General features: G+C 40.1%; 1 protein-coding gene across 1 annotated transcript in view; it reads right to left on the bottom strand.

The window, feature by feature from the left end:
• Window positions 1-27208, bottom strand: part of MEIS2 (Meis homeobox 2) — a 172299-nt gene that overhangs the window by 109580 nt on the left and 35511 nt on the right. The window contains exons 8-9 of the mRNA XM_082317030.1: window positions 21076-21177; window positions 10825-10970 (exon numbers count right to left, since the gene is read on the bottom strand). Coding sequence (XP_082173156.1) covers window positions 10825-10970; window positions 21076-21177 — 248 coding nt within the window. The remainder of the gene's footprint in view (window positions 1-10824; window positions 10971-21075; window positions 21178-27208) is intronic.

The raw sequence follows: 27208 nt of genomic DNA on the forward strand, positions 1-27208 counted from the left end.
TGCAGCTCATCCCACCATCCACAGGGAAGTTCATACCAACTGAGGAAGCACCTCTCTCTCCTAAGAGATGTTAGTTCATGCAGTAAAGTGTCCATGTGGAACTGGAAGAAACAGAATTGAAAAGAGACAGAGCAAGTAACTCAACTCTTGGGACAGTGTGCCAAAACAGTAAAGGCGGGTAGAAGGGAGAAGTAAATTAAATTATTTTCTCCCGTTTTGTTGCTTACAACAATAAACCTATTTTCACATTTCCGTTTCATTTCCTACGTTATATCTGAAAGAGATCATCAGAATATCCCTTTATAGTTGAAATTAAAGCACCCTTTAAACATTTGGATTTTGAAGTGATCCCTCAAATTAACCAACTTTCCTTGCAATTTAGAAGTGCCATCATTCCTATGCACCTATCCATCCCTATGCACCATTCCTTTGCTGACTCCCTCAAATACACACGTCACTTTTCTGACCACATAATGCTCCTTATTCTTGTTGTTATCACACGTATCATGACCTTTCTTACTATTCACATTCTATATCCCTGAATAGTCCATTTGTGGACTATCAAAACAGCTGTCAGCTCTCTGCGTGTGCTCCTCAGTAGGGAGGGCGCTTCCCAACATGAATCAGGGACTTCGCAGTAGCCTTTCTGTCCCTTACTCTTCACTCTAGGTCACCCTCCTGCTTCCCATTTCTTCATTCAAGCACAAGTGGGATGCACAAGTGGGGAGCACCTGGATGAATCAAAAGAGGCAGCAGAAGGATCAGGACTGGCTGGAAAGCTGCCAAAGTCCTATTTCACATCAGGAAACTCCCTGGGCTGTTGAGGAGGGGAACAGCCACCAGTGACTTCTTGAAATACAAAGATGCATTTGTTAATACTATTGCACTCCCTTTATTGCCCCTGGGCCAGCAGTTGATGCCCAGGGTTCTTTCTCTTGCTATTTTCTGGGAAAGATATTTGATGCCATTTGCATGCAATAATCACCACGTCAGGTCACCAGCAAGGAAAGGATCTGACAAACAAAAATAACCCAAGCCCGAGCCACTTGAGCTAAAGTAGCTTGCAGCAATCAAATGCTGTCATCTTCAGTGAGGACCAGAAAGAACATAACACTCTTAATTTTATATTAAATGCTCCCTCATAAAGGGAACTTTCAAAGTCTACAGAAGTTCAAGTATTTGTACAAGCATTGCATGACTGTCATGCTAGTTCAGCAGCAGGATAAAACCACAACAGAAGTGCAGGCCTCTCTAATTCAGCTGATGCTAAGTATAAGACACAGGTCTCACGCAGAGTTTTTCATCTGTAAATATCAAAAGCACTCTGAAAAGCAGCCACCATCATTATGCCATACTGTTTAAACAGGGAAACTGAGGCACGGTGTCTTGCCATGGTCACAGCTAGAAACAGAACCGACATCTTCTCACATCTGCCAGAGCTCACTTGTGCTAAAGCATCCTGGAGAAAGCAATGAAGGTTCAGCCACAAGAGAATGTGACAAATAGCTGAGCACTCAAGAAATTTGTCTTTCTATCATAAAATAGGGGATCCTTGAAAGACTTGTTAAGTATAATTTGTGGATAAAGTGGCTATAATGTTTAATGCTTATTAAGACACAAAATTGTGTTTGTTTGTCTGTCTGTCTCCTGTTGTGATTGCATGGCTTCATCTTGCCCAGCTTTTTCAAAGGGATCAGAGTTCCACTGGAATTAAGGGAAGCAGGACTGAGCGCTACACACAGTTAGGCACTAATCTGTGAATTATCTGCAAATATTTGAACACAGAGAAATTAAACCTGCATTTTTTACCTTACCTGGGAGGAAAGAGAACCTCTTTAATAAAAGATCCACGTACGTTCACAGAATATCAACTAACAATGCAGCTTACATCGTCTTTGGGGTTTTTTTAATTGGCATAACAAGCTTCAAAGTAGTCTAGACTAGGCCATGATCTTACAAAAACCTACTCCTTTTATATACCTAGTATACATTAAGAAAGTGAACAGGAGCTTTCCCAGTGCTATGCAGTTTAGTCAGATAGTATTTCCACAGTATATCCACTTTAAAATACCAAGCTGCCACTTTGAAATGTACCTCAGACCAAATAAAAGCTTGATCCAGATGACAGCGAAATTTCTATAGCATTAAACAGATTAATATATGCAGATTTTTTTAAACACTAAACTAAAATATTTACTGCTGTTTACTTGGCTACTCTGATTCATTGTGCTGAGACTGCAAGAGTATGTCATGAGATGTTAAACATTTTATGGACATAAGCAGTCAACTGCTACAAATAAAATACATGTTTTGAACTGCCATCATAAAAAGGTAAAACCAAGATTTAAAAAAATCTTTACGGCATTATATAGTGAGTTGACAACCTATCATCCAGTATTAGACAAAACAACTGAAATTAGTTCTGGCAGATTTGGGGCTAGCAGTTAAAAATAAAAATAGCAAATGTAAAAGCATGAAAACTGTATTGCCATTATGCTTAAAGACAATAATAAATCTTTAAAGATGCCAATGATTGCTTTGGATACTATAAACGATTGCTGCCAATCAACTCTAAAATATGTAATGCATGGTATTCTAAGTATCCTAACTCAAGGCAAACTCCACAACACCACAAGTAATATTGTCTGCCATAAACTACTCTCTTCATTAGGCAACAATAAGGATTGACATCTCCATTTCTTAGCAGTTGTGGAACTGCTGGCAGAAACACGCTTTTTTTTTTTTTTTACGCTATAACTCTAATTTTACAGAAAATTTCTTTGAAATCAATTACTCTGCTCATGGATCTTGAAAGGAAGGTCTTAAATAAACATGTCCTGAGGCAAAACTGAGAGGCAGTATCACTTTGCACAAACAACAGCAATTACTTTTTCCCTAAAAATATATTTTTTGTATACATATACTCATGCGCACACACTCTAGAGAAAGGGAGGAGCCATGAGTTTTCTGATGACAACTGTTTTAGGTAGTGGAACTTAAAGATACTCAAAAGAATTCTCACCTCTGGTTGACTGTGATCTTGACTTTCAAAGGCTGCAGTGCACAACGTTTATTAGCACAATGTTCTTGGAGTGTTTAAACACTATTTATATTTGCATATGCTTTAGTTAAATCCCGTTTTACCTTGCAAGTCTCGAAGCCACAACTCTGTATAAATGAGTTCTTGTCACTACTACTTCCTTGTTTCAATTACTTTCAGGAATTCATTACTTGGACTTTGGTATTCTTTTTTCTTTTCTTTTCTTTTCACTTAATTCCTATACTGACTCTGCAAAGCTTTATAATCTGACAATAACAACCAGAAAACACTGGTGGCTGATCCTATCTTTTGCTAGGCCGTGTTCAGCTTGCTCAGTCAAGGCTTTTTAATCAAGCCTCAACTAAAATCATGCACATGTTTTTCGTTACACTCTGTTCTCAGTAATTCTCTGTTTGAAAATGGCAGGTAAAATATTAAATTGGGAAGTAACATCTAGCCATGTTATCTGATGGTTTGGCAGTGGCTGACCTCATATGCCACATGAATGAAATTTACCTCGCCGCAGTCCTGACACATTGTGTTGCCTGTTGATGAGGAGGAGGAGGAGGCAAAAACAGGCAGGGTGGTGAAAAAAAAAAGAGAAGAGGAGAAGGTAAAGCATAACTAGCTAACATCAGACAGGGTAGTGTGAAAAACTATTATAGCAGGCCTGGAAAAGGACCATTAGGTAGGCTCAAGAGCCTAAATCATCCTGGTAGCGCCGTGAAAGGACTTTGCTACAGCCCCTCAGCCTGCCAGGGATTCAGGGAGGGAAAGGGGACGAAGGAGAAGGGAGAGCCAGAGGGGAAGGGTGGTGCGTTGCATTTGCTCGTCCCTTGCAGGATTCACAATTCAGGGATTGTTTGGGGTGCATGTGTGTATGCGTGCGTGTGACTTTCACCCTATATATAACTTGGAATCTTATTAGATAACAACTCTGTGACACTGCAAATACAGTATTTCTCAGAATGCTATTTTTTAAGCTGAAACATACAACATATTTTGATCTCCACAGAAGTACAATAAAGATCCCCCCTTCAAAATAAAACAAGAAGTCAAAAAAAAAAACCCAAATGCACATGTAATAATTTCCAGGAGGGCTTCCTGTGATTGTATCCGATTATTTAAATTTCGGACTGTCTCTTTAATTTGAGGAGCGGGGAGAGAGGCGACAGATGGCAGACAGAATTGACTTATGTCCTCTATTCTTCTGCAGAAGAAGGGGGAGTGCAGAAAGTTTGATCGAGGCAGAAGCTACAGTACGCAGGCCTGGCTATAACTATCTAATAGGTCTTTTGACGGATCGGTTCGGAATATTTAGGTTTTTTTCTCCCCCAGACAGGCTTTGTAACAAACCCACGGTCCTGGAGGTTGCCATGGGTGACGAGAGCGCTGACATCCAGTCCCAACTACAAATAAGCACATGACAAATGGGCCCGGAGCCCTCCGACAGCCCTGAACCTTGGTGACCCCCTAAAATACCCAGCCTCCTCATACCCACGCCCAAAAAAAAAGCATTACCGAGTATATTTTTTAAAACCGAAAGCTTGCACTTAATTGGAAACACTGCCATGTAACCAAAATGCTTAGGACAGCATGTACAAGTAAAAATAAATCACGCAGCATTGTTATTTAATGCGCTGTGACATCATTTCCTGAAATTAAACAGAGATGACACAGATTCAGACAGTCCCTGCTAAGGTTCAGTTCAAACAATTCACAGATGTTTTCCTCCAGCCAGCAGAAAACAATGCGGGGCTTAAAGCTCTCCTCTCCCTCTCCCTCTCTCTCACCCCCTCTCCCTCTCTCTCTCTCCCCAGCCTTTTCGCTGGTACGAAGAGGTATGGCAGTTTTATAATACATGCTCCCGCAAAAATATTCTTTTTTTAATTTAATTACTCAGGCTGTTGTACTAAATAGATGGATCATTGTGTCACAAAAGCATCAATTTTTCAGAAGAAATAACAGATGTCTATGTAACAATGATTAGATTAACCACTCCCAGACAAAGCTAGCTTTTGAGGCCCACACACCCCATGACCCCGGGTTCCCTCTTCTGTAGGGGGTGGATGTAGAAATGTCAGATCTAATCTCAGATTCCATTTTTAAAACAAACAAAGCCCCACCCCCACCCCATTTCAGCTCTTTTCTTTTAAGATTGTGGCGTTTAAAAGGTATAGGAACGTTTGGTCTGTTACTAAATCTTTAGGACTGATTTCATGGCCAAGGACTACGAGCACTTGGAGGATGAAACCTTTCAGCCTGGGATCAGAAGTGGCATTTTGAGAAAGATTTCCAGTTTTATTTAGTCCAGGCTGGTGACGCCATAGTGCAGGCTGGAAGGACAGGAGGGGGATGCCGGTGACATTAGGCAGGGCTGTGCTACCTCCAGCAATAAAAACAAATGCTAACGGCAGCCACCAGCTCTTCTAGTGAGCAACCAGAGCAACTTTGGGGTTCAAACACACAGCTCCATCAGCTTGAGGACCACAGGATCACAGGTCATGGGAGTTTAAGGTTCAGATACTGATTTTTCTTTAGCACTAGGGTGAAATCATTTAACCTTCTCCTCACAAAGTTTACCCAGCTGAAAAATGAGCTCAATATTATTTTGCAGGACGTGCTTCCAACTGGGCGGTGTTTGTACAGTCTGAGAGGTCTGTCCTGCACCAGCAGGCAACTTATTACCTGGCTGCAAACTCAGCACACACTCAGCCCTGTCTAAAAAGCAGACCTGGAATAAAACTGTACCTTAGGCTCCTCCAACTCTGACTATGTGGTGCACTAAAGCAGAAATGGCAGCCATGCGAACCAACATGCAGGTCGCTTTACAGGAGAATCAGAGGACATCTCCCGCCTTTCAGTGTACCCTGGGAGTGTATAGCACATTACAATGCGGTCCAACACAAGCACTAAAATTCACGAGAATGTCTTCACATTCCTGTATTTTCTTGAGTCTCCCAGCCTTCTTGTCACCATTTTAACTGGACAAAGGTCTGTTGTATTTTTGGTTTTGTTTTTGTTTTTTTAAAGTACCGCAAAAACAGCAACATGAAGAATGCTTCTCCTGATCAAGACTCTGAGGAAAGCTGTTCTTCTACTGTTTGATGTGAAAGTAAGCTGTTCAGTGTGGAGTGCAATAGCCAGCTATGTTCCTAACTCTCCTTTAGGTATTATTCCTAAAATCACGATATGGGAGGAGATATTTATGAAGGTGGGATGGTTTCAACTGTTTTGAAAGGTTGCTCCAAGATTGGCTTTGGTTTGTGACATTAATCTCTAGAATAAAATCTGATGAATAAATAAAATAGCTGCCCTGTATAAAAGGCTTGGTAAGCCATTCATCAAAGCATGATAGGGATACATTATATTCTCAGATACCCCCACATAAATACAGAAAAAAAAATCTGTTTCGGTAAGACTATTCATATTATCCAACCTGGCCACCTGAATACAGCAAGTTAAGAAAATTAATTCAGGTAAGTACAAAAGCTGTGGCCGGTTCATTTTAACACATTCCAGCAGAACTTACTCTAGCCTGACACCGAAGCAGATGAAACCAAAATCCACTCTACAAGAGACTGTGTAAAGAGCAAGATTTTCAGCCAGAAGATTGTGGAAATCAGTCTAAAATGACACTGTTCAACCAAATGTTAGGAGACAGAACTTCAGCTAGCAAAAAAAGCAAAAAAACCAGCTCGACTCCACTGACTTCAGGGGAGCCATCCCAAATACCATCAGCTGGGAATCTGGCACTGTCATAAGAAAGGTTTAGTCTGCAGGCTACCATTGCTATATCTGGTACTTTTAGTTAGTTCTTACAGACTGTAACAAAAGAAACAGCCAAAACAGAATTTTAACAAAGGGCATCATTCCAGGTAAGTGTCAAAGAATAAACATGTCTCTGTTCTACCAGCTCTGTAAAAGAAGGGAAAAAACGTTGAATGTAGCAAAAGTGTAGTCCTCGATACACTGTGCTGCAGAAAGGGATGAACTACCAGAGGTACAAGTCCATAGAACAGTATAATTACTTCCTTTATAACTTTGCTCTCTTCTGATTATGTACATACATTTTAAAGGTCCTCCATCCTTCAAAAGGGCATGGGAGGAGGGGGGCCGGCTCTGTGTAGCTGCTGGTAAGAAATCCTAATCTCAACATTGGTGTAAGCTAGAGGTGTCTATACATTTGAGCACTTCCTGTTTTCACTTTGTGATCAAATATGTTCTTTGCAGGGCAAATAGGGGAGCACTTGAGGGAGGAAAGCAGAGATGTCTGAGAGGCTAATTGAGTGTACTAAGGACTCCTTGGCATAGAGGAAAAGGAGTCTTCCAGAGCTATGAATAAACTCTCGGCTTGGGTCAGATTTCTTGCTGTTTCTTTTCTTTAACCACCTTTGAACTCAAATAAAAACAGCCTTAATGTCAGGTTTACCTTTCTGATGTCGTAATCTTTATGTACTATTGAAAAGCTTATACTACCAGACTAGGATTTCCTCTACTTTCTTAAACACTGGATATTATCCAGAAAAAGCATACACATTTCCAACCAATTCATCCTCAGATCTTTCATCTTCCGGTACTGTTCTAATTCCAAATGTAAGACAGAGCTCAGTAAGTGAACGAGAACATGACAGAAGCTCCTACTCCTTGCATTTGATTTCCAACAATAAAAACATGCATGTGTATCCTATTTCAAATATAATTAAAGTTACTGCAAAATGGAAGTTGTGATAGGGGTTAGAAATTGTTTTGAAAGACACAGCCTGTCAGGTACATTCCTTCTACATCAGAGTTCAAGTGCCTGTCTCTTCAAAAAAGCCACTTAGGCAATTCAGTTTTTAAAATCAGCTACCTTAGGAGTTTGCAAACTGATTGAATAAAGGAAAAAAATAGCATTTTATTTAAAATCATGAGTAAACACAATTAGTCAGAACTGAGTTCCTCGCTTTGAATGTGATAATCTAAAGGAATTTCAAGTTTAATCCATGCCATAAGAGATGGACTGCCACTGCCTCTCCTTCCAGGGAAACCAGAGGTTAATGATTTTTGTCATATTGAGACTAACAGCTAACAATTGCTACAGTTGGCCTTTAGTATTTTATTTGTCCTTTTGAGGTATTCAGAATAGGTGACAATGGCTTGCAGTTGAGAACATATGTAGAGAGACCCCTGTGGCTTATGGAAAAGTTGCTCCATGCTGGTTGGGTGTTTGAAAAAAAAATACAACCAGAGCTCTTTTATGTTCCTCTCCTTAATGAATGCATGAATGTCAAAATGTACCAATGGCCCATTCAGGGGGCAAAGCCTAAGCAGCTCCTTCTTTAAGAACACATCCTGAGATGTAAAATACATTTGCTTAACAAATTAAAATAATGAGATAATTCAATTAGTTTCTTTAAAAAAAAAAAAAAAGAGAAAGAAAAAAGGGTACATCAGGGGATTATTGTAATACAAGAACAGGTCATACAGCACAAACGAGGAACAAACCAATTTGAAATAAGGTTAGAGTAGTAATGAAGGAATGTACATTGAATCACGGACCACCATTGTAAAGATATTTACTTGAAACAATAAAATTGTACATCACAGATTCCCCCGTTCTGGCTCAGCCAGCGTTGCACTTTGAATGGACAAGCTAATTTGAGAAAAAGTGCGAGATCTTTAAAAGAAAGGAGTTCTCTTCCTTCCCTGCATGTGTTTATGGCAAGAATCTTTCTGAATTTACATTGCACTGGTCAGGGGTCTCCATTATCAGTTTGCAGGTCTGAGAATTACAGCACAGTAAATCTTTCAACACCTGCAAACTCATTAAAGCTTGGTCGGTAAAAGGTTTGGGGCTTTTTTGTGTTCATTTAATTTGATTTTTGCGAGGCCATCCTCACCAGTGATGGCAAATTTCCTCAATTCATGCAGGATGGAGAGGGTCAGGGGAGAGAGGATGGAAACAAGAAAAAGGGATTTCAAAAAGCCGGGAGGACTTTCCTCAAGAGAAGCAAGAGGCAGTTGACTGTTTAATAAGCATGTGTCGAATGCTTTCAAGGAGCACATGAGAAAGGAAGGCAGGGAGAAAAAAACAAGATATCACAAATTTCATAAGAGGAAATGGAGTTAACACGGAGACATGTACAAAACAAACTGGTTTATTTGTGGCCCTGCTTTTTGCTGTCTGCCTGTACTACTCCTCTAAAGATACCCTACAGCTAAATGAAAAACCCTCCACTCACACTCACTCGACTTCCAAATTAAAAACATTTTACAGGTTAGTAAATCTCCAGCTGAGGTGATGTAGCAAAGAACAGCTGTGAAGTAATTTTGATAATGATGAGAATAATAAGCACATGGCAAGGTTCAGGGCTTTGCTGTTGCAGCTTCAGTGCTCCTGAATAGATAAAAGTGATTAAATACTCCTGATTATCCCTGACCAATATGTAATGGATTTACAGCCCTTTCAATTAGTCAGTATTTGCTTAGGACTCATTATTTTGTCTTTGGTTAAGTAATCAGCCCAGAGACTCATGTTCTGTCTAATTCCTCTGAGCCAAGTGGGTACAGGGCACCTGACCTTTGAAATGGCCATAGCTGGGAGGCAGGAATAACCACTACTCCAGCAGAGACACTGGCTATTCCAGCTAATCCTGACCCCACAGGCCAGATCAATGCACCTTAGTTTGCTACTAATGTCCTTACATCAAAATGATGGTTTAGAAATGTGGATCTATCGCTCCCCCCTTTAGCTGTGCTGCTAGCAGAGCAGTTCGATAGTCCCTATCATAAATAAAGCGGGTACCTTGTCCTGAAATCATTACACTGTAACCAACATCAGCTACCATGGAAATTTATAAAACTTCTGTAGAAGAGGAGGTAGTTAATAACAGTTAGCATTTTAAGCCTTATCAAGTGAGAAACAATTTTACAGTGAGAGGAAGAGGAAAATCAATTGATAATTTTACCAGTTTCCATTATTTCCCACATGAAGTAAACTACAAAGAGTGTTAGTAAGTTTTGTGTGGAACCGTGTTTTGATGCCTAGTGAAGCTATAATAGTCAACAGAACACCAACACATAAAACCAGTTGCAAGCAGGAGGATAAATATAGCCCATGGAAAACATTGCTTTTTCACATATTTAATCTCTCTCCCCCAAATGTGAATATGGCTAGCTTTTAACATAATGGACTTCAAGAGAAGCTAAAAAGGTGCTTATTCTCTCTGTTATGCAACTGAAGAATTAGGGAACCTGTAAGCCTTCTATATTTCTCACAAAAAAGTACAAATGACAAGCTTACAAGCTCCTGCTTTGACTTCTCTAACATCCACAGCGTACGTCAGCACATACAGACTGGGGCTCACTCTTCCACCACATACATATGAAGTTTGCGTAAACAGAGGCCAGCAATAAAGATTCCAGAAGGCAGAGCTTTATATATGCTAAAGCAAGAAACCCCCTTTTTTGCCCTTAGGAGCATTTTGAATAGTTCAAAGCAAAAAATGGTTACTTTATATGTAGGTGTTGTTCCATGCTAAGGCTTTGTATTCTCTCTCTCTTTCTCTCTCTATAGGCATGTATGTGTGCATATATATACATAGATAGATAGATAGATTTCAGATTTGTCATGATTCCAAGAGCCAAGAAAAAAAAATCTAGGGGGGGGGGGGGGGGAAGCAACAATAACTGAGCCCTAATAATGGTCCAAAAATTATGGGGACAATTGATTTCTAATAATGATGAGTAAACCTCATTAGGCACATGAATAGAAATCTATTTTGGTTTTGGGCACCACTTACTGTGAGATGCTGGAAAAGCCACGCTCTCATGATATTTGTTGCTACTTTGGGGAAAATGCCTCTTTTCTTCTGACGCTTTTTGTCCTTGTCTGGGTCATCGTCATCCCCTGTACCAGGTGAGGCTACACTGTTGTCTAAACCATCTCCTACAACAAAGAGAAAAAGAGGAAAGAGGAAACATTTAATGAACAAAATATAGAAGCCAAAAAGTATTAATTACCAAGACACTACCACAGTTTTATTTTGATTTGCTAGATCAGGCACATACAGTTTCTCATTATATATGAGTGCTGATACAAATACATAAAAATTAGAAACCATGTCTCTCCAAATACTAATTTTGCATTTCACACATGCATATATCATTAATTCAATTATAATTGTGTGCTTGACATAGTGCAATAGCTCTTTGTCAATTATGGGATTCAATGTGGGAAAACCTGCCACAAGAAAACCCATTCACTGTAAATGCATCCCTACAACCATTCTGAATACGTACTATAAGTAATCAAGTTAAATGTTCTGTAGTCTATATATCCGAGGCCCTCTGCAGAGGTGGCAGTAACCATGTCACTGTTCAGTGCACATAACACACTCTTAGATGAGCCCCTCCCCGTAACCATCACCTCCCAACACACATACACACGCACGCACAAACATGTACACCTAGTATGACCCTGCATATAGCATTTGCATGACATGAAAACTTCTACATCTCTGCATCAGTGATTATTATCATTAAAAAAAAAGATGCACATCAAGGTAGAGCTCTCACTTAATCAGAACTTTCCATCAACATCTTTCTCTTCTGTGCTTTTTCCCTGGCATTAATTGTGCATTAGCAAAAATCATTTACTTTTAACAGTCATAGTTATTTTTTCTTGCCCTCCAGCAAAAATGCCTTGAAAGCCTGCCTGGAGGGCATCTAAATTATGTATCTGAAAAACTCTTCTGGCAAGGCATTGCAGGACCCCTACTTTCTTAAAATTCATACGAGCACGTCTTCCTGTTTTTGGGAAGGCATCAATCAAGAGCAGCAATATATGCCATATTCCTACATTAATATTTGAACTAATAACTTTAAAAAAAGGAAAGAAACAAGATCCGACTTGTGGCATAATCAAATGCAAAATAAATGAAGAATACTGGGACAGCACTGAGACTTTATAGATTGCTGTGTTTTCCTTACACATCATTAGCCCGGAGCCACACGAAAGAGGAAAACAGAGAAGTGGAGAGTTTATGCTCCCTGCTGGTGTTTAAGAAGCCGAGGTCCTGGAAGGACATCTGGGAATTGTGCTGAGACGGTGGTTTTTGTAATTTAAGAATAGACATTCATTAGCAGTAAATGCCATAAATCCCATGCTAAGTAAAAACCTTGTCCAAGAAAGCCTAAAACAATAAACTCTGTGCTCAATGTAGCCTGAGCTAGACGCTCCATAGCTTCCTGAGGAATGCTATAGATTCACGAGCTAATTCCTATAGCCTTGTCTAGCTCTGTAGTGGTACTAAACGAAATACGTTGCTGCTACATACAGTCCATTTGCTTCAAAACTTGCATTTCAGCTCCATCTTCCCTCCCGTGCCAGATCACCCTTCTTCTGCTGCCTCCCCTCTGAAAAACCAACCCTTTTGGACCGGAGAGACAGAAAAAGCCACAGCAAAGAGCTGGCAGATTAATTTTATTGACATTTCCATTTTCACTGCAATGTGATACCCTCCATCACATGGAAGAGATGACCCTCACTATTTACAGACTGACAGGCCACTTCATTACAACCACCCTGCCCCAAGGCAGAGCAGCTCCTTTCCATCTGCCCAAACACCAGAGCAAGACCCTGAAGTCGCTGCTCTCTTTCTCATGCTCCTTTTCTCTTTTTTTTTTTATTTGTTTCTGTTAACGATAGAGAAAGGAGAGTCGAATCACAGCAAACTAATCAAAGAGATTATGGAAGCCCTAAACGCTGTAACCAACAGTTCACTTTTGCAAGACGTTGGTTATTTAGAAAGCACTCCTTTCCGTTGCTCTCCCCCCCCATATATTCCACCCTACCCCTCTCTCTCTCACACACACACACGCACACACGCGCGCGCACACACACACACACACTTTCCACTGTGCCAAGGAACTGCTGCAAGGCAAATTCTCACAAACACTAATGGCTTCTGACTGCTCCTTGGCAACCCCAGCATTTTAACCTGGGTGGATATGCTCTCCAAAATACAGACACTGGAGCTATCTCATCAGCTGTTCATGTGACACAGATGGAGAGTGGCTATTAGGAGCCAGGCAATGGGCCTTGGGGATCTGAGGTGCTGTACTGTAGCCTCAGGCAATTTTGAAAAGCAGTACCGAGAGATGGGGGGAAAAAAATCCCTACTGAAAGTGCAAGTTTGAAGTCAGTCAGTCTGTTTGTCTATCTGTCGTGCAGATAAAGATATCTTTGTCTCTTTATGTAAAAGCTGTGTGTGTATGCACAGAATGCGTGGAGCTGTAAAACTTCCGCTCTGCACCATCCTTTCGCACCGCAGAAGCCACCGGTTCACCCTCTGTATGGACAAATTCCTGTTTCTCTGCCCATGCATACTCTCCTGTTTGTGAGCATCCTCAGCAGGAGTCACCTACATGCTAAATCAGTGTTTAGACCTTTTGGAGAGGTTGTTAATATCCTGGTTTTAAAAAGCTAATAGCAGCCCAGGAGATGAAAGTTCAGCTAAAGCTTCCACTGCCTTCCCACCTCAATCAATGGGTGAAATGTTAAGAGTCAGTGCTTCCCTAATCTGTTCCATAACCTCATGAAAGGATATCCAAATAGTGTACCTCCAAATGACCTCAGAAGATGAATACAGCAAGATTTGTTGCTCCTGGTGAACTACAGGCCCAATCCTGTTAAGCTGTATTGTCGTAGCTTTAATAGCACTACAACTGCTCATAATAGTGGATACGGTTTCTAGGGGCAAGAAATCATAGAAGTAGCCCATAACTGACTTTTCCAAGATGGAATGATTTACTTCTTGGATATGCAGGGCCTGATCCTAGTTTGCTGTATCCAAATAAACATGAGTTACTTTAAATGAAGGGAAAGAAATTATCAGAAGTGAAATAAAATGTACAGACATGAAAGTCACTCTGTTGAAGACTGGATTGAATATACTTTCAACTGCTGTATGAAGGAATCCACATTTAAATCACTTAAACCATCATTACAAGTGATTCCGCTTATGTGAACTGTTCATATCCTGATTTGGATGGCAACTTGTAAGAAGAGTAGAGTCAAGTCCTAACTCGTACGGAAATTGCAATTATATAAGCATAATTATCCCAATTGTCTAGTGGGGAAATTAAATCTAGATTTTGGCCCACTGACCCTCTCTTTCACATAGCAGCAAAAAATGAAGGGTGACTTTCTCCTGCTTTGCACACTGTTCACTCGTTCATTCTTGTGCAAAGAGTACAAGTGACTGCAAAACCCTATCACTGTTCTAGGAAAGTGGAGAATTCTTAAGTGGCACTCTGTGGAGATGTCAATGACTACGCAGGATTCAAGCCAGTAGAGAATTAGGCATATTACTCAGCTTGTTTAAGATTATATCAATGCTATATAATAGTCTCAATAACCCCTATAAAAGATGGAGAGAGCTTACAAGAAACTTTGCAAAGTGACCCACATGGGGTTCCTTAGAGACATTCTCTTCTAGGGGAAGGGTTTGTGGAGGAGGCAGAAGATGCAAGTCCTCTTTACGCAGCGGGATGTTAGGCTTCCACACTAGCTCTGTGTGCAGACACGCTTACCACATGCTGACGGTTTCTTCCCACAAGATAAATTATTTTGCATTGAAAGCAAAGGAGACTACATCTTCTTTAAAAAATACTGAATAAGTAGTTAAAGCAGGGTTTCCATTGCACCATAATTTAAAACTTAACTTGCTGCAAGTTGATTTTCTTGGACAGACTAGCTTTTTGACCCCAATGTTCATATAGCTAAGGACTCTTCGGGAAATAGAGTCCAGTCCTACAGAAGGCCAGTCCAACTTTATCATATCAATGAATTCCTCTTTGACAGTCCTCCACACTAACAGTATTATCTCAACCCTAGTCCTTGTTTGTGCTCCTCACAGAGTAAGGACCCAGCAAGAGATGAAGCAATTGCTGCTTAGAAGCTGCTCATCTAGTCTTTTCACCATTTGTGAACAGGATGAATAACAGATTCCCAATCTATGCAAAATGATAACTGAAAAGGATAACCCAGTCAGGCCAAAGCACAGAAACCTGGTAACAACCCATATGCAAACTCTAGAAAGAGCTTCTATTACCATCATATCAAGCAGAGCAATAAGAAAAGTGATTTCTGGAAAAATACATTTCAGGATCCAGTGTTTGAGTTTCTTCACCGTCAGAGGTCCCTTACAGGCTTGTGATTTGTCATGCTAAAGGAAAAGAGAGAAGAGCGCGGGTATCTAAGGTGGGAGGAAGACAAGACACTTCACCATTTTTCTAAAAATAGTGCAAGCAATATGAAAACAAAGTTAAAAGATTCTGAAAAGGAAAGCTGCGGTGCACTATGCTGATCTTAAGTAAACTACTCTACAATCTTTCAGTCCAGTATTTTGATGGAGTAGAATATGTAGATATAAATGCAAAACAAAGAGGAGAATCCGCATGCAGCTTATATTCACAATTTGCAATTATTTGTTTGTACTTATAACGTGTCCATCTGGACACATAAGTATTGTAAATCATTATTAATAAGGATGTTCAACTTAGTAATATGATCCACATCACCATCAGAGAGAAATCTTTAAAATCTGGTTAATTACCACTGCCAAAAAGCTGGAAAGAGAAGTGTTTGAATATGTTTTGAAGCTAAGACAGCCTGTGCTGTAGGGAGGACTAATAGAGAAGGAAGGTCAGCCCCAGAACCAAAGATCCTTCAGGAGAACTCCTTATCTTCATTCCACCCTATTAAAATCATCAGACTTTTAGCCTTGCAGCTTCAGCAGATCACGACTCTTTGAATAAAGTGCTGGCTGGGGGGGTGGGGGGTGGGGGTTCTCCGCCTCTTCATGACCACTGTTCGTGGAAGTTGACTTAGTCTCCTCACACCACAGAAGCAATACTTATCTACCACATCTTACTGCCTAGGGAAACTGAGTTAGGATAGGTTATGGGCGGCAAACCTGGGACTTTGAAAACCACAAACAGTTCAAGTGGGCATCCCAGCTTAGAGCTGTGCCACCAGCAGCAGTGCTCTGCCAGTACGTGTGCAGGAGGAAAGGTGCCATCAGAAGCTGTTTAGGCCTGACACAGGCATCCTAGTTTGACCTGCACGCTCAGCCACCACTTGTCCCTTCCTGGAGTGGGGTGTCCTCAAGTGAGCTGCTGTAATCGGCCCCCTGCGTTCTCTCCCCTTTTGTGTCTGTGAGACATCAGACACATGTCTCATGGTGCTATGTCATATGTTTCAGTGAGCGTCTTGGACAGAAAGAAAGGTTGGACATCAGTGCACTAGAAGGACCAGGAAGACTTCAGACATACAGGACTATCATCTCTCTTACTACAGAAGAAGTTATTCTTTTGCCCTTCTAACAGCAGGGAGGAGATGAAGAGCTGGCCATCTCTCTGCGGTTCTTTTAGAAGATCTTTTGCTTTCCAGAATATAACCCAGCAATGCCACTGGGCTGAAACTGTAAAGATGACATGTACAAATTTCACAAATCCAGGCATTGATAACTATTTATAAATTCAAATAGGAAGAAAAGGAAGAGAACTTAAGCCACTCTTAGACCTTACCTACAAAGCTATTCTACTTTGTCTAATCACATTTTAGTGTGGTTTGTCCGTCAGGAGCAAGTCCCTGTTGCCATCTGGCAATATGTGCTAAAGGCTTAAAGAGTTGCATGGTACCTGGTATCTAAAGTGTATTTGCAATGAGACAGAATAAAAACTGTTCATTTTCTATTTCCGGATAGGCACCTTTCTATAATCACTAATATATCTTATTTTCAAAAAGGCATTTACAAATATTTTATTATTTACTCGAACATAGGAATGACATTCCAGCTATGCTATTGTTATAGCCATGCATACTATAAAATTGGTGATTCAAATCTCTTGAAATTATTTGCAGAACCGTAATGTTTCACGTTTCCCCTTTTATTATTTTCCTGTCCAAAAATAAGAAAAAAGACTGGCTTTTTGTGCCCTTAATTGTCTGTGTTTATAGCTCGTGTTTATTTGTGAAGTGAATCGAGAATTCTTAGAGATTATATTCAAAAGCCAACAACATTTTTCTAGCTTTTTAAAGACAAAACTAATAAACACCAGTTTAAATTTTAAACTCTTTTATACAGCCTGTAGGTCTGTGGTTCGCTCATTATAATCCAACATTTTTTCACATCAGGTGAAAACAGTGTTCCAATGCAGACAAGAGGAACAGTAAAGCAACCTGCTAATTACTGATCTCTCTTACGTTCCTGCTGTGCTTAACTGTCCGGACATGTCGAAGTGAAATTTTTCTGCGATTTTCAAGTGACTAGTTCATGGCCCACTGCCGTGGAGCGCAGGAGAAGGGATGAAATGCTTTAGTTTACATGCAACATTTACTAACTGTGTGGGTTTTCCGACATTAAAGAGGGGACAGTGACCCATGCCACCTTTTTCACACTCAAAAGAGCACTGAAAAAACAGTCTTCATAGGCTTACCTCAGGCTTCCCTGGCCCTTAACACCCTCCCCCCAGGGTAGGAGCAGAAAGAGAAAAAAGAAGGGATTTTATGCTCCTTTCTCTTCAACTTTTCAGGCGGTATAAGCAGCATTTAGCAAATTCAGCCTCCAAATGGCTCCAAATGCTCTGAGCTGCAGGGGCTCATCCTTTGTTAGCCTCCCTCTATTTACACAGGATTTACGCAGGCTCTCCACTGAAGAGACCACATGTTTCTGACAGAAAGCACTTCCATTCACACTGCATCAGGCAACAGGATTGTAACCACTGCAGCTTCACGCTGACCTGAGATTAGGGATTTCAGCAACATTGAGATGGTAACAATCTGCTAACTAACGAAAATTATCCATGGAGAACTCTGCTGCTTACTCCAGTTAAAACTACCGTGGCCAGATAGATTAGGTTACTTAAAAGGACAATTAAGAACTAGCTACTGTCAAGAATATGCGTGTCCATCTACAAATAACATACACACACAGAAAAATATGAGCAGGAAAAAAAAAAGAAAAAGATCAGACTGCAGCTTGGATTAAAACAATTTCACCCACTGGCTGAAGACATAAAGTGTAAAAACAGACAGATGGACACATATGTAAATGTGGCTGCATTTGTTTCTCTGGAGCTGGCAAGTTAGTAATAACAGTATAGTTTAATAATTTATTTTCCATGGTATTTTCACACTGGTTAACTGGGCAGTGGCAACATCCATGCGGAACCTCAGGAGCAGAATAACTCCTTCTATCTAATCACTACTGGAGCAAACAAACTGAACCAAGTGACCTCTCTTGGCTCTACCTAACAAGGACTCAGTCCTGGACCCTGATATCAGTCTGGGGATTTTTAAAATTTAGGGTTTTTTAAAACACAGTTTGGCCAGTCAGGATTTCTGCACTGAGATTTTTTTTCCCAGATTTAGTATTTGTGTCAGGGTTTTTCAAAATGAATTACACGCACACACAAGCACAACAAACGTTGCGGTTGGAGCTTGTGCTTTTTTGCTCAATAGCCTTTCATGGGGCAAAAGAAAATTAGATGGGAACATAGGGCCAGAAAGGACCACACAGATCCAGTTTTTGATGAGTTTTATTTTGTTGTCTTAATTCGGCAAATTATTTCTCTTCTGCAGCAAAGAACAAAACAATTTACTTCTGTAATAGTAACTCATACATGCATCTGAGAAGCACGTAAAAAGTACACGGCATATTCTAAAGTTCTCCATAGTATATCATAATAAAGCTCTTCTGGGCACTCAATGATTCATTTTTAGTGATCTCTCAAATGCCCTTATCCACAGTTAACACTCAGATTTTATTAAGGAAGAAAGCAGGGACAAATGTCCACTTAAGTCCCAGCTCTCAAATTCAACTCTGCTTGCGCTGCAGTACCTAAAGCTAAAGCTTCTTTAATGTTCTATTCACCTCCCCTGTGTGGCATTTCTGCTAACACAGAGTTCACAATCTTTCAGCCCCAAACACAGAAGGCTGCTATCTTCAAGTCATCCAAGGAATGCGCCAGATACTATCATCTCCCCTGCAATACAAAGAGCCAGAAAGAGGCAGAGACCAAAAGGAGACCGTACTGATCAGGTTACTAAAGTCCAGAAAGTCTTTCCCAGAATGCTAAATGTTAATCTTTGAACCAGCAAATGTTATAATTAAGATCCTTGTAGTTGGAGGAAATGCTAGCTCGAGAAGTCAAAGGTACAGCCATTTGAAGTTGTACTTTTTTGCACGTTTATCCTAATCTCGCACCCCTCATGCTGGCATAACCGCCATCAAGCACTTTGTTCTATTCAAGCAAAATTATCATTAATGTCAGTGGCAGTTTTGCCTGAGTAAGGAGTGTAAGACCAGATCCTTGTCTTGTTCACACAGAATTGCAAGCACTGCACAATTCCAGAGGAGATATACTCATTAAAACTTGTGGTTTATGCTGATTTATGATGCTCTTCTGTTTAAAAGTGAAACTCACTTTGTACCTCACTGGGAAAGTGTTCAATGCACTTGTTTCTACATGGTTTTAACTTCAGTTCCCCCCCTCCCACCTCAGCACAAGTTGGGAAGTTTACTCCCAGGTTTTGGCACCTAGGCTGAAGGAAAGCATTATTAAATTAGGCTTAAGTATTTTGTCTGCTTTGGTAATTACTTTGCAGTGTGAATGTAAATAGCTGTTATTCTGTTTAAATTTTTCATCCTACTAAACACTGTCACACAAAATGTCCTTGTGCTGCAGTCTAAATGGAGTTCTTTTTAAATTGCTTTTTTAATATATTTTTAGAGAAATATTTTTAGCATTCTCATAGTAATTCTGTTAAGAATACCAGCTGCAGACTTTGGCTACAGCTGAGACAACAATAACTACTCATTAAAGAAATCAGGAGACAAAAAAACGTTTTTGGTTTTGGTTTTTTGCCCTTTTTTTTTTTTTCCCCTAAAGCACATCTTCTTTAAGAGACCACTTTCTTTTTTTAGTTCTCTATCCCTGTTGGAGTAAGTGGGATAGTGTTTTTAGTTTCCTCAATCAACTGTTCCAAAGTTAGTATACATTAAAAAGCTACATTTTATTTTAAGTACCATTTCTTATTTGTTATCCTGTTATTTTTGTCATTAGAATAATATCAAGTGTTGGTAAAATAACCAAGTTCAATTAAAATTCTACCTGCAGTTGAAGTTAAGTAATTAAGTTCAATAGTGTCTCATCAATATTTAACCTTTAACATTTTGCAGTTGTTTATATACAGCAGAATGTGGAGAACTTAAAGTAGATGATGGCTAACATCCTGTACTGTTCTTCTTCATTAAATCATTAATGTAGTTTCTTTAAGAATAAAAATGGCTTTTTTGGAAAAGGAAAATAGCCATCAGAGTACCTCAATTTTCCTTACAGCTGTTACAAACTTATAAACTGTGAGATATTTTAATGTCTTGCGGTTCCCCTTAGACAACATGCTGTTGGAAACAACTGCTTGTTCAGGAGACGTCCCTTAAAATGATGCCCACTAATACAGCAAGAGTCCATGTACCGTCCACATTGGAAATCTCTCTTTTCAGGGTTATTTAACTATTAAAAAAAGCACCAGCTGAAATATTGCATACAAGTACACAGTAGTAGGATTTCTTCATCATTTCCAAATAAAAGTTAGGACTAGAAATGTAACAGACATTTATTCCTGAGAGATACTAAGTTAAAAACTTCAGTTATTAAAAAGGACATTTGTTAGGCCACAAGTCTAATATGCACATTAGTCTATTTTAAGATGTATTTTAAAAAAAGTAGGATGGCTGAATGCTTAAAAACAAAACAAAAAAAAGATGTTTTAATAGAAAAGTGTCAAAATAAACCATAAAAGCTTTTCAAGGTGATAAAATGTACACAAATGTGTATGTTACATAAAACACAAATAAGAGTACCGTCTCGATATGCATTCACAAACACCTGAGCAGCATCAGAAAAGATGCTTGCTATGAATGCATAGTCCAGAAAAAGTAAAAAAATACAAAACAACTCCAAACTTGGCAAGTCTTACATACCATAAGAGCTCCAACACCTATGCACAGTAGGGTGGATTAACCCGCTGGGTGCTGCGGACATATATATGCACCTCCTCCTAAAGTGTTCATTTGGCTGGCAGTCTGGAAAATGCCAGAATGTGAAGGGTTACGTGGGAACACTGACAGTCTGCTCTTGTAGGTTTAAGTTAAAGCCCATACTTTAAATATAGTGTGCTCGGTATTTGGAAACATAACTAATACGGTTTATAAGCGGTATGCTATTTGGTGTTCACAACAACAAAGGGCTTGCTCCGGTGCTCGCTCCCACTGGTGAATCATGTTCCAGCCGACAAACACGTGCTTTGGATCTCCCCGTATTTACTTTCAGGGTAACATTTTTCAGGAGTCTTTTCCTCCAAGAAGCCTCGTAAAGGTAAAGTGTAAACCATCTATACCTCATCTGCTATATCTATTGGATGCTTAAAAGTGGTTACTGGAAAGACCTGAAATGTTTTTGTCTTTCAAGTTCAGCAGACAGATTATAAGAGCAAGCATTTAAGAGCCGAAGCCCCTAGTCAGTCCTTGCCAGTTTCTTAGAGTCTGCCTTCAGCCACGAGGGAAGATACAGTTAAGAATATCCAAATGCCTCAAACTGGAAGAAGCAGCAAGCAAACAGACATGTGAATTCTGGTCAGAAAATTTCAACCCGTTGACAAAAAAAAAAAACCAAAAACAAAAAGAGATCTTTATGATATCAGAAAGACTTACAAGCAACTTATTTTCTCCCCTCTTACAGTTTTACTGAATTGTTTCCAGTAACCAGATAATATCGCAAAACAAACAAACAAAAAAAATAAGGAAAGGCCATGGCCTTCTCCTCTGTCCACACCCAAACTATCACATAGGATGCTTTGGATCTGCTTTAAATGATCAAAAGAACTGATGGAGCAATGCATAATTTCATAGAAACATGGGGAAAAGCATTTGACAAAAGTTTCCACTCATTTGATTTAGAAAATAAGGAAGCATAAAAATAGAAAAACCACAGAGCACTGACTCGTCATAACACTATTTGCCTAAAAGTTCACAGCACAGAAACAAAAAGCACAGACCCCCACTCTGACACCTGATGCTTTGCTTTTCTGTTCATAAGCCCATAATTGCATTTCAAGTCTTTCATTGTAGCAGAAAGTGTTGCAAAAGACAAATATGCAGTGCCTACAAAGTCTTCCCAGACTGGTTTGTGTCCCTGAGCTCTTCCTAGGGAAGGACCTCACAAGTTGGGCTCCAGAGAACTTCCATCACCCCATTTCCTCCTCTTTCAGAGGAGATAAGGTTGGCTATATGCAGGAACCCCAAACGAAAAACCTGGCAGGTTACGAGACTTCTCTTCATTCAGATGGGTAAAACTGAGTTTCCCCCTGGACAGGCTGTTCACCTAGCCAGTTAGAGAACTGACATGTATGCCATAAGATCAAATCTAAGCCCCACCAATCAAGTAACAGTCTGGGCTAAGCGTGCTGATGCAGCAAATTTCCAGATCTTGATCACACTAGGCAGGGGAGTCATTCTTCTCAGTGATAAAGTCACTGAATGCACTCTTGAGGAGATAAAAAATTAAGAACTGGCTGACTTTGCACCATTTGAGTGAGGTATTCACCACTGACCCAGAACAACAGAATTGTCACCAGCTAGGAATCACCATAGACATGGTCATCTCTGACTCCTTACTGCAAGGCTGTTCACAGGAATCGTTTCTCAGCTGGTTAGTGGCCTCAATCTGGAAACTACGGTGTTTAAATGCATTATGCATTAGAAGAAACTTCACAGTCCCTTCATCTCTCTCCTTCTCCCCCTCCTCTTAAAAACTCTGTGAAATGATGCCAATGACAGGGCTCCATAGTCAAAGCAAATAGGATTTCAGCAATTAAGAGAAGAGTTGCCTCAAAGACATTAACCCCCCTTTGCAATTTTATAGTTAAGATATTTTTACCTGTGTTTTACTATGTCAGCTTTTAAAACTTACCAGACATTTTTGCAGCAGCTAAGAATTGAGATGCTAATAGTGTTGGAGCATTATCTAACACAAGATATTCTATTCCCTTTCCTGTTATTGGCTCAGAAAGTGACCTTCAGCAAACTTTAGGGATAAGGATTTTCAAAAGTGCTCAAATGAGCAGGGAACACAGCTTTCGATGAAAACTGTTTTAAAAGGAATACATAATATTCTTTTTGATAGTAATTGGTGGTGGCTCTTAGATAAGTGAATATTATATATTATTACTTTTAAAGACAAACATGTCCATGCACTCCTGCGCTCATTTGAGCATTACATTTTTTCAAGTCTGAGTATGGTTATTGTTTTTACTAATTTTTCTTCATCTTTAAATGCATATCTTAAAGAGAACGTGCTTTCTTTACATCCTGAAATACTCCGTTAGAAGGCAGGTTCCTGGACATAAGTACTTGTGATCAAAATAGATACACAAGGACATCTTTCTTTTCTCCTTCAGCTAAATAGCAGTATTTCCATTTACGTCACTAGGAGCAAAAGCAAGTCTTAGGGCTGCAACTTCCGTAAAGAGATCACACAGGTTTTTGTATCTGTGGCTGGTCAAAATTGTGAAGCATGAACAGTATTGTCATCCAGTCTTTACCCATCTCAGGTTCCTGTGGCATACATGGGAATTTGTCCTGAGAGATGGAGGGAAAAAACTAAGATTTGGCATTTGCCATTTCTACCTCTGATGACCTCAATGACAAAATACTCTCTGGACCTCACTCTCCATCTGCTGCACACACTGTGTTTCTGCCAGCATGGATGGCACACACAGAGCGAGCCAGCTTTCCCAGGGAGGAGAAGTACTCAGAGGGACCGGGACCTGCCCGTGCTGTCGGTCTCTTCACAGCGAGCACACTTACATGAGCACCAGCCCTCCACATTTGGATGGAGATAACTTCTCCCTGGCTCTCAGAGCACAGGAAAGAATTATCACATGGAGTGTAGCTCTGGGGTCATTTTTCTGAAATAAGAAACACCAGCGTTTGTACTTCATTTACGAAGCACTAACGAGGCCCCCTTTTCAACCCCGTTTATTTCTTACAAAATAGATTTGTCTGGACAATGGCATGGAAAGAGAAGCTAAACCAAGGAGATGAGCAGGCCATCCTTTTCTCCTTGACCAGTGCTGCTTTCTAGTACCTGTGGTGGCTTTTCCCATATGTGATAAAGGTTCGGTAAATAATGCAAGCCTGGGCCCTGGCCGTTGATGGTTCACAGATTATATGTCCTTAGCAGCACCACCCCATCTATTACTGTGGAATTAGTTGGCAATACTACTAGTTGTACCAAAAAAATAAACTAATTGGTCCCTGAGGATACCTAGGTGCTTTGGAAGTCTTTTTAACAACAACAAAAAAAAAAAAAAAAAAAATAAAATCTCCCATAGTGATTTGCCAGCCTTCCTATACTCTATCCAGCACATTGGGACTTCTAAATTACATACTGTAATTGACATCAAATATCTGTCCCATCAGTGAATATCTTTATTAGCATCAAAATCACTCACAACTAGCGTTCCTCAATGTTATTAAACAGAACTTGTTCTAGGTGTTGCCTTACTAATTAGTCAGGATGAGCCCGAGGAAGAAAATCTGGGTCATGTTAAATTAATTGGAATGAGCATGAAAATTAGCAGAGCAAACTGCATCAATTTTCTATAGAGAGCCTTTCTTCATGTTGAGAATAAAAATGGATATTATGAGGCATTAACCAAACTGCCTTCTGTGACTGCCAAGAGGTGTGTTACAGTAGCCCAAAAATATCATGCTCACAGATTTTCAGAAGTTAATGAGACATTTCCAGGAATGGTAAATACATGGTATTAAAATGGGTGTGCCTCTTATGGGAAAATGCCAAGTCATTTCATGTTTATTCAGGCATAACAAGCTCCTCAAAATGAGCATAATTTAAGAGGTGAATAGTGCAAAGAGGGCTAACATTCAACTAATTTTCCTTAAGAAAGAAAAGATTAAATTGAACAAAAAATGAATTAAGAGGTTTACAAATCAACAAGTCAACCATCAGATTGCAGCCTCTGCTCAGTATATTCTCATCAGCCCCTGCCATGAAGTTTTCAAAAAATGTCCCGAAGGCAGGGAACAAAGCGAGCAGAACTGATTACAGCCACACTCACCGCCTTGCTGTCTAAACTCTGTTTGGCTTCCTAATGAGCTCACTAAAAACCTAATTCATCTCCCATAACCCTTCTCAGCCCTCCTTGAAATTCACCATTATGGAAATTACAGATGAAACATTTACAGGCTGTGTTCAAATTACTGCTTCTTCAACAGGCAGGTCCCTGACCCTCACAATGAACACAATAGAGGTATGTCCGGCATGAAACCACTCGAGCCGCAGCCTATAGAATAAAGAGGCTCAGGAAGGTTAAGACTTTTTCTCATGGTGACAATGATTTCCGCATTAATGCTTTCAGTTCCATGAATATGGGAATTTTGTGGGTTTGACAGTATATCAAATACAAATTGTAATTCAGAAGGGGAGAAATGAGTTGTACTGATGACAAATAGCTGAAATAGGCTAATGTGAATTCCCAGCCTGTTCATGAGGAAACTCCCTCAGTTCCTCATTACATGAAGTCAAAATGATCCTCACGGCACCTAGCCTGTAACTGGAAGATTACTGAATTGATGGATCCTTAGTTTAAAATGCAGCTGTTTTATTCTGCTTTAGTAATTAATTCTTTTTCCAATACCATATTGATTAAGCGTAGACCCTGATAAAGTTCAAACTGAGAAGAATCTCTAGTGGCTTCCTTAGTTGCTCCAGAGACTCAATGAAAACTTCCTACAATTCCACCTGCCTCCTCAGAGTGCTGATCCAATGAACAGAACAGTTTTTTTCTCATAAATTAGTTAGGCCATGTGGAGCTGTATTAGCTGATCGTTGCTTTTGTCTCTCTACTTGCTGACTTGCTTTTCACTTTTGCTGTCCTTTGTGCTGTCACACACAAAGTCGGAGTGCAGCTGCCACGCTGAACCCAAACCAAGGTAAAGAACAATTCGTACAAACTACATTTTTTTTCCCCCACTTTATACAGCTGCAACTCCCCGAGCAGCGCTGCACTCAATAAGGCCTCCTGGGATCCAACTAGCAGAGAAATCCGTGCTGAAGCATGCAGTTGTTCTGTGGGACTAAAGGGTGTTGGGGGAGGCGGTGGGGGGAAATAACCTGTTTTCTTCAAGGCTGCTCCACCTTTTGGGATAGAATATTTGCTGCTTTGTTTTTAGCAGCCAAAAGATCCTTATATTATCTGGTTTTTTACCTAAAAAAAAAAAAAAACAACCAACCAAACAAAAAACCAACCCAGGCCCAAACCACACACATAAAACACTACAGCCACTTGAGACAAGAAATCACCACTTCACCTATAACAAGTGGGATGTGGGTCCTTGTTGACTAACAGGCAGCCGGTGGCTGTCCGTGAATGACCACTGCAAACACAGCAGCATATTACCAGAAGGAGCAATCATCAACACGATGCTGCTTTTCAGAGAGTCACCTGTACTGAGAAATTCAGACTAGTGAATTAAGAAGAGCATGATAACAGAAAGTTTCTCAGATTATAGCCAGTACAACGATTTTTCTATGAAAATCAGAAATACATTGGTCTGAAAACATTCCCAGCACTTTATTATTTCTTCCCCAACCTACCCCAGCCCTTCCCTTCCTCCTTCCCTTCCCCACCACCTGAAAAAGAAACAGCTGATGCCTTTTGTGTCTGCGCACTACAATTTATAAATTGAACCTGTGTGTCTGAAGGGTAATGTGCTGTATAGACTGGTTTCCACAACACTGGTAACAAGTGATCTACAGAAGTAAGTGATCTGAGGGAGTAGCAGGCACATCAGATATTAGCAATCCTTGTTCAGGCGACTTATTAGTTAACAAAACTACTTAAATGCTAAGGATCTTATTCTAATTTCATACTGTCTGAGGCCCTTGACTTAACCTCTGCCTTCCCACCAAGGGGAAAGCAAGCTGCCTTTTCACATTTCTTTGGGAGAATCTGCTCAGTTTTGGCTCAGCTGATTTCTATTTGAAGAGCTACCTAACCAGGCGGCTGCAAGGACAGCAGTGGGCAGCCTCTGT

The sequence above is a fragment of the Platalea leucorodia genome (genome assembly GCF_965183815.1).
Source record: "Platalea leucorodia genome assembly, chromosome: 7".
Lineage (NCBI taxonomy): Eukaryota > Metazoa > Chordata > Aves > Pelecaniformes > Threskiornithidae > Platalea > Platalea leucorodia.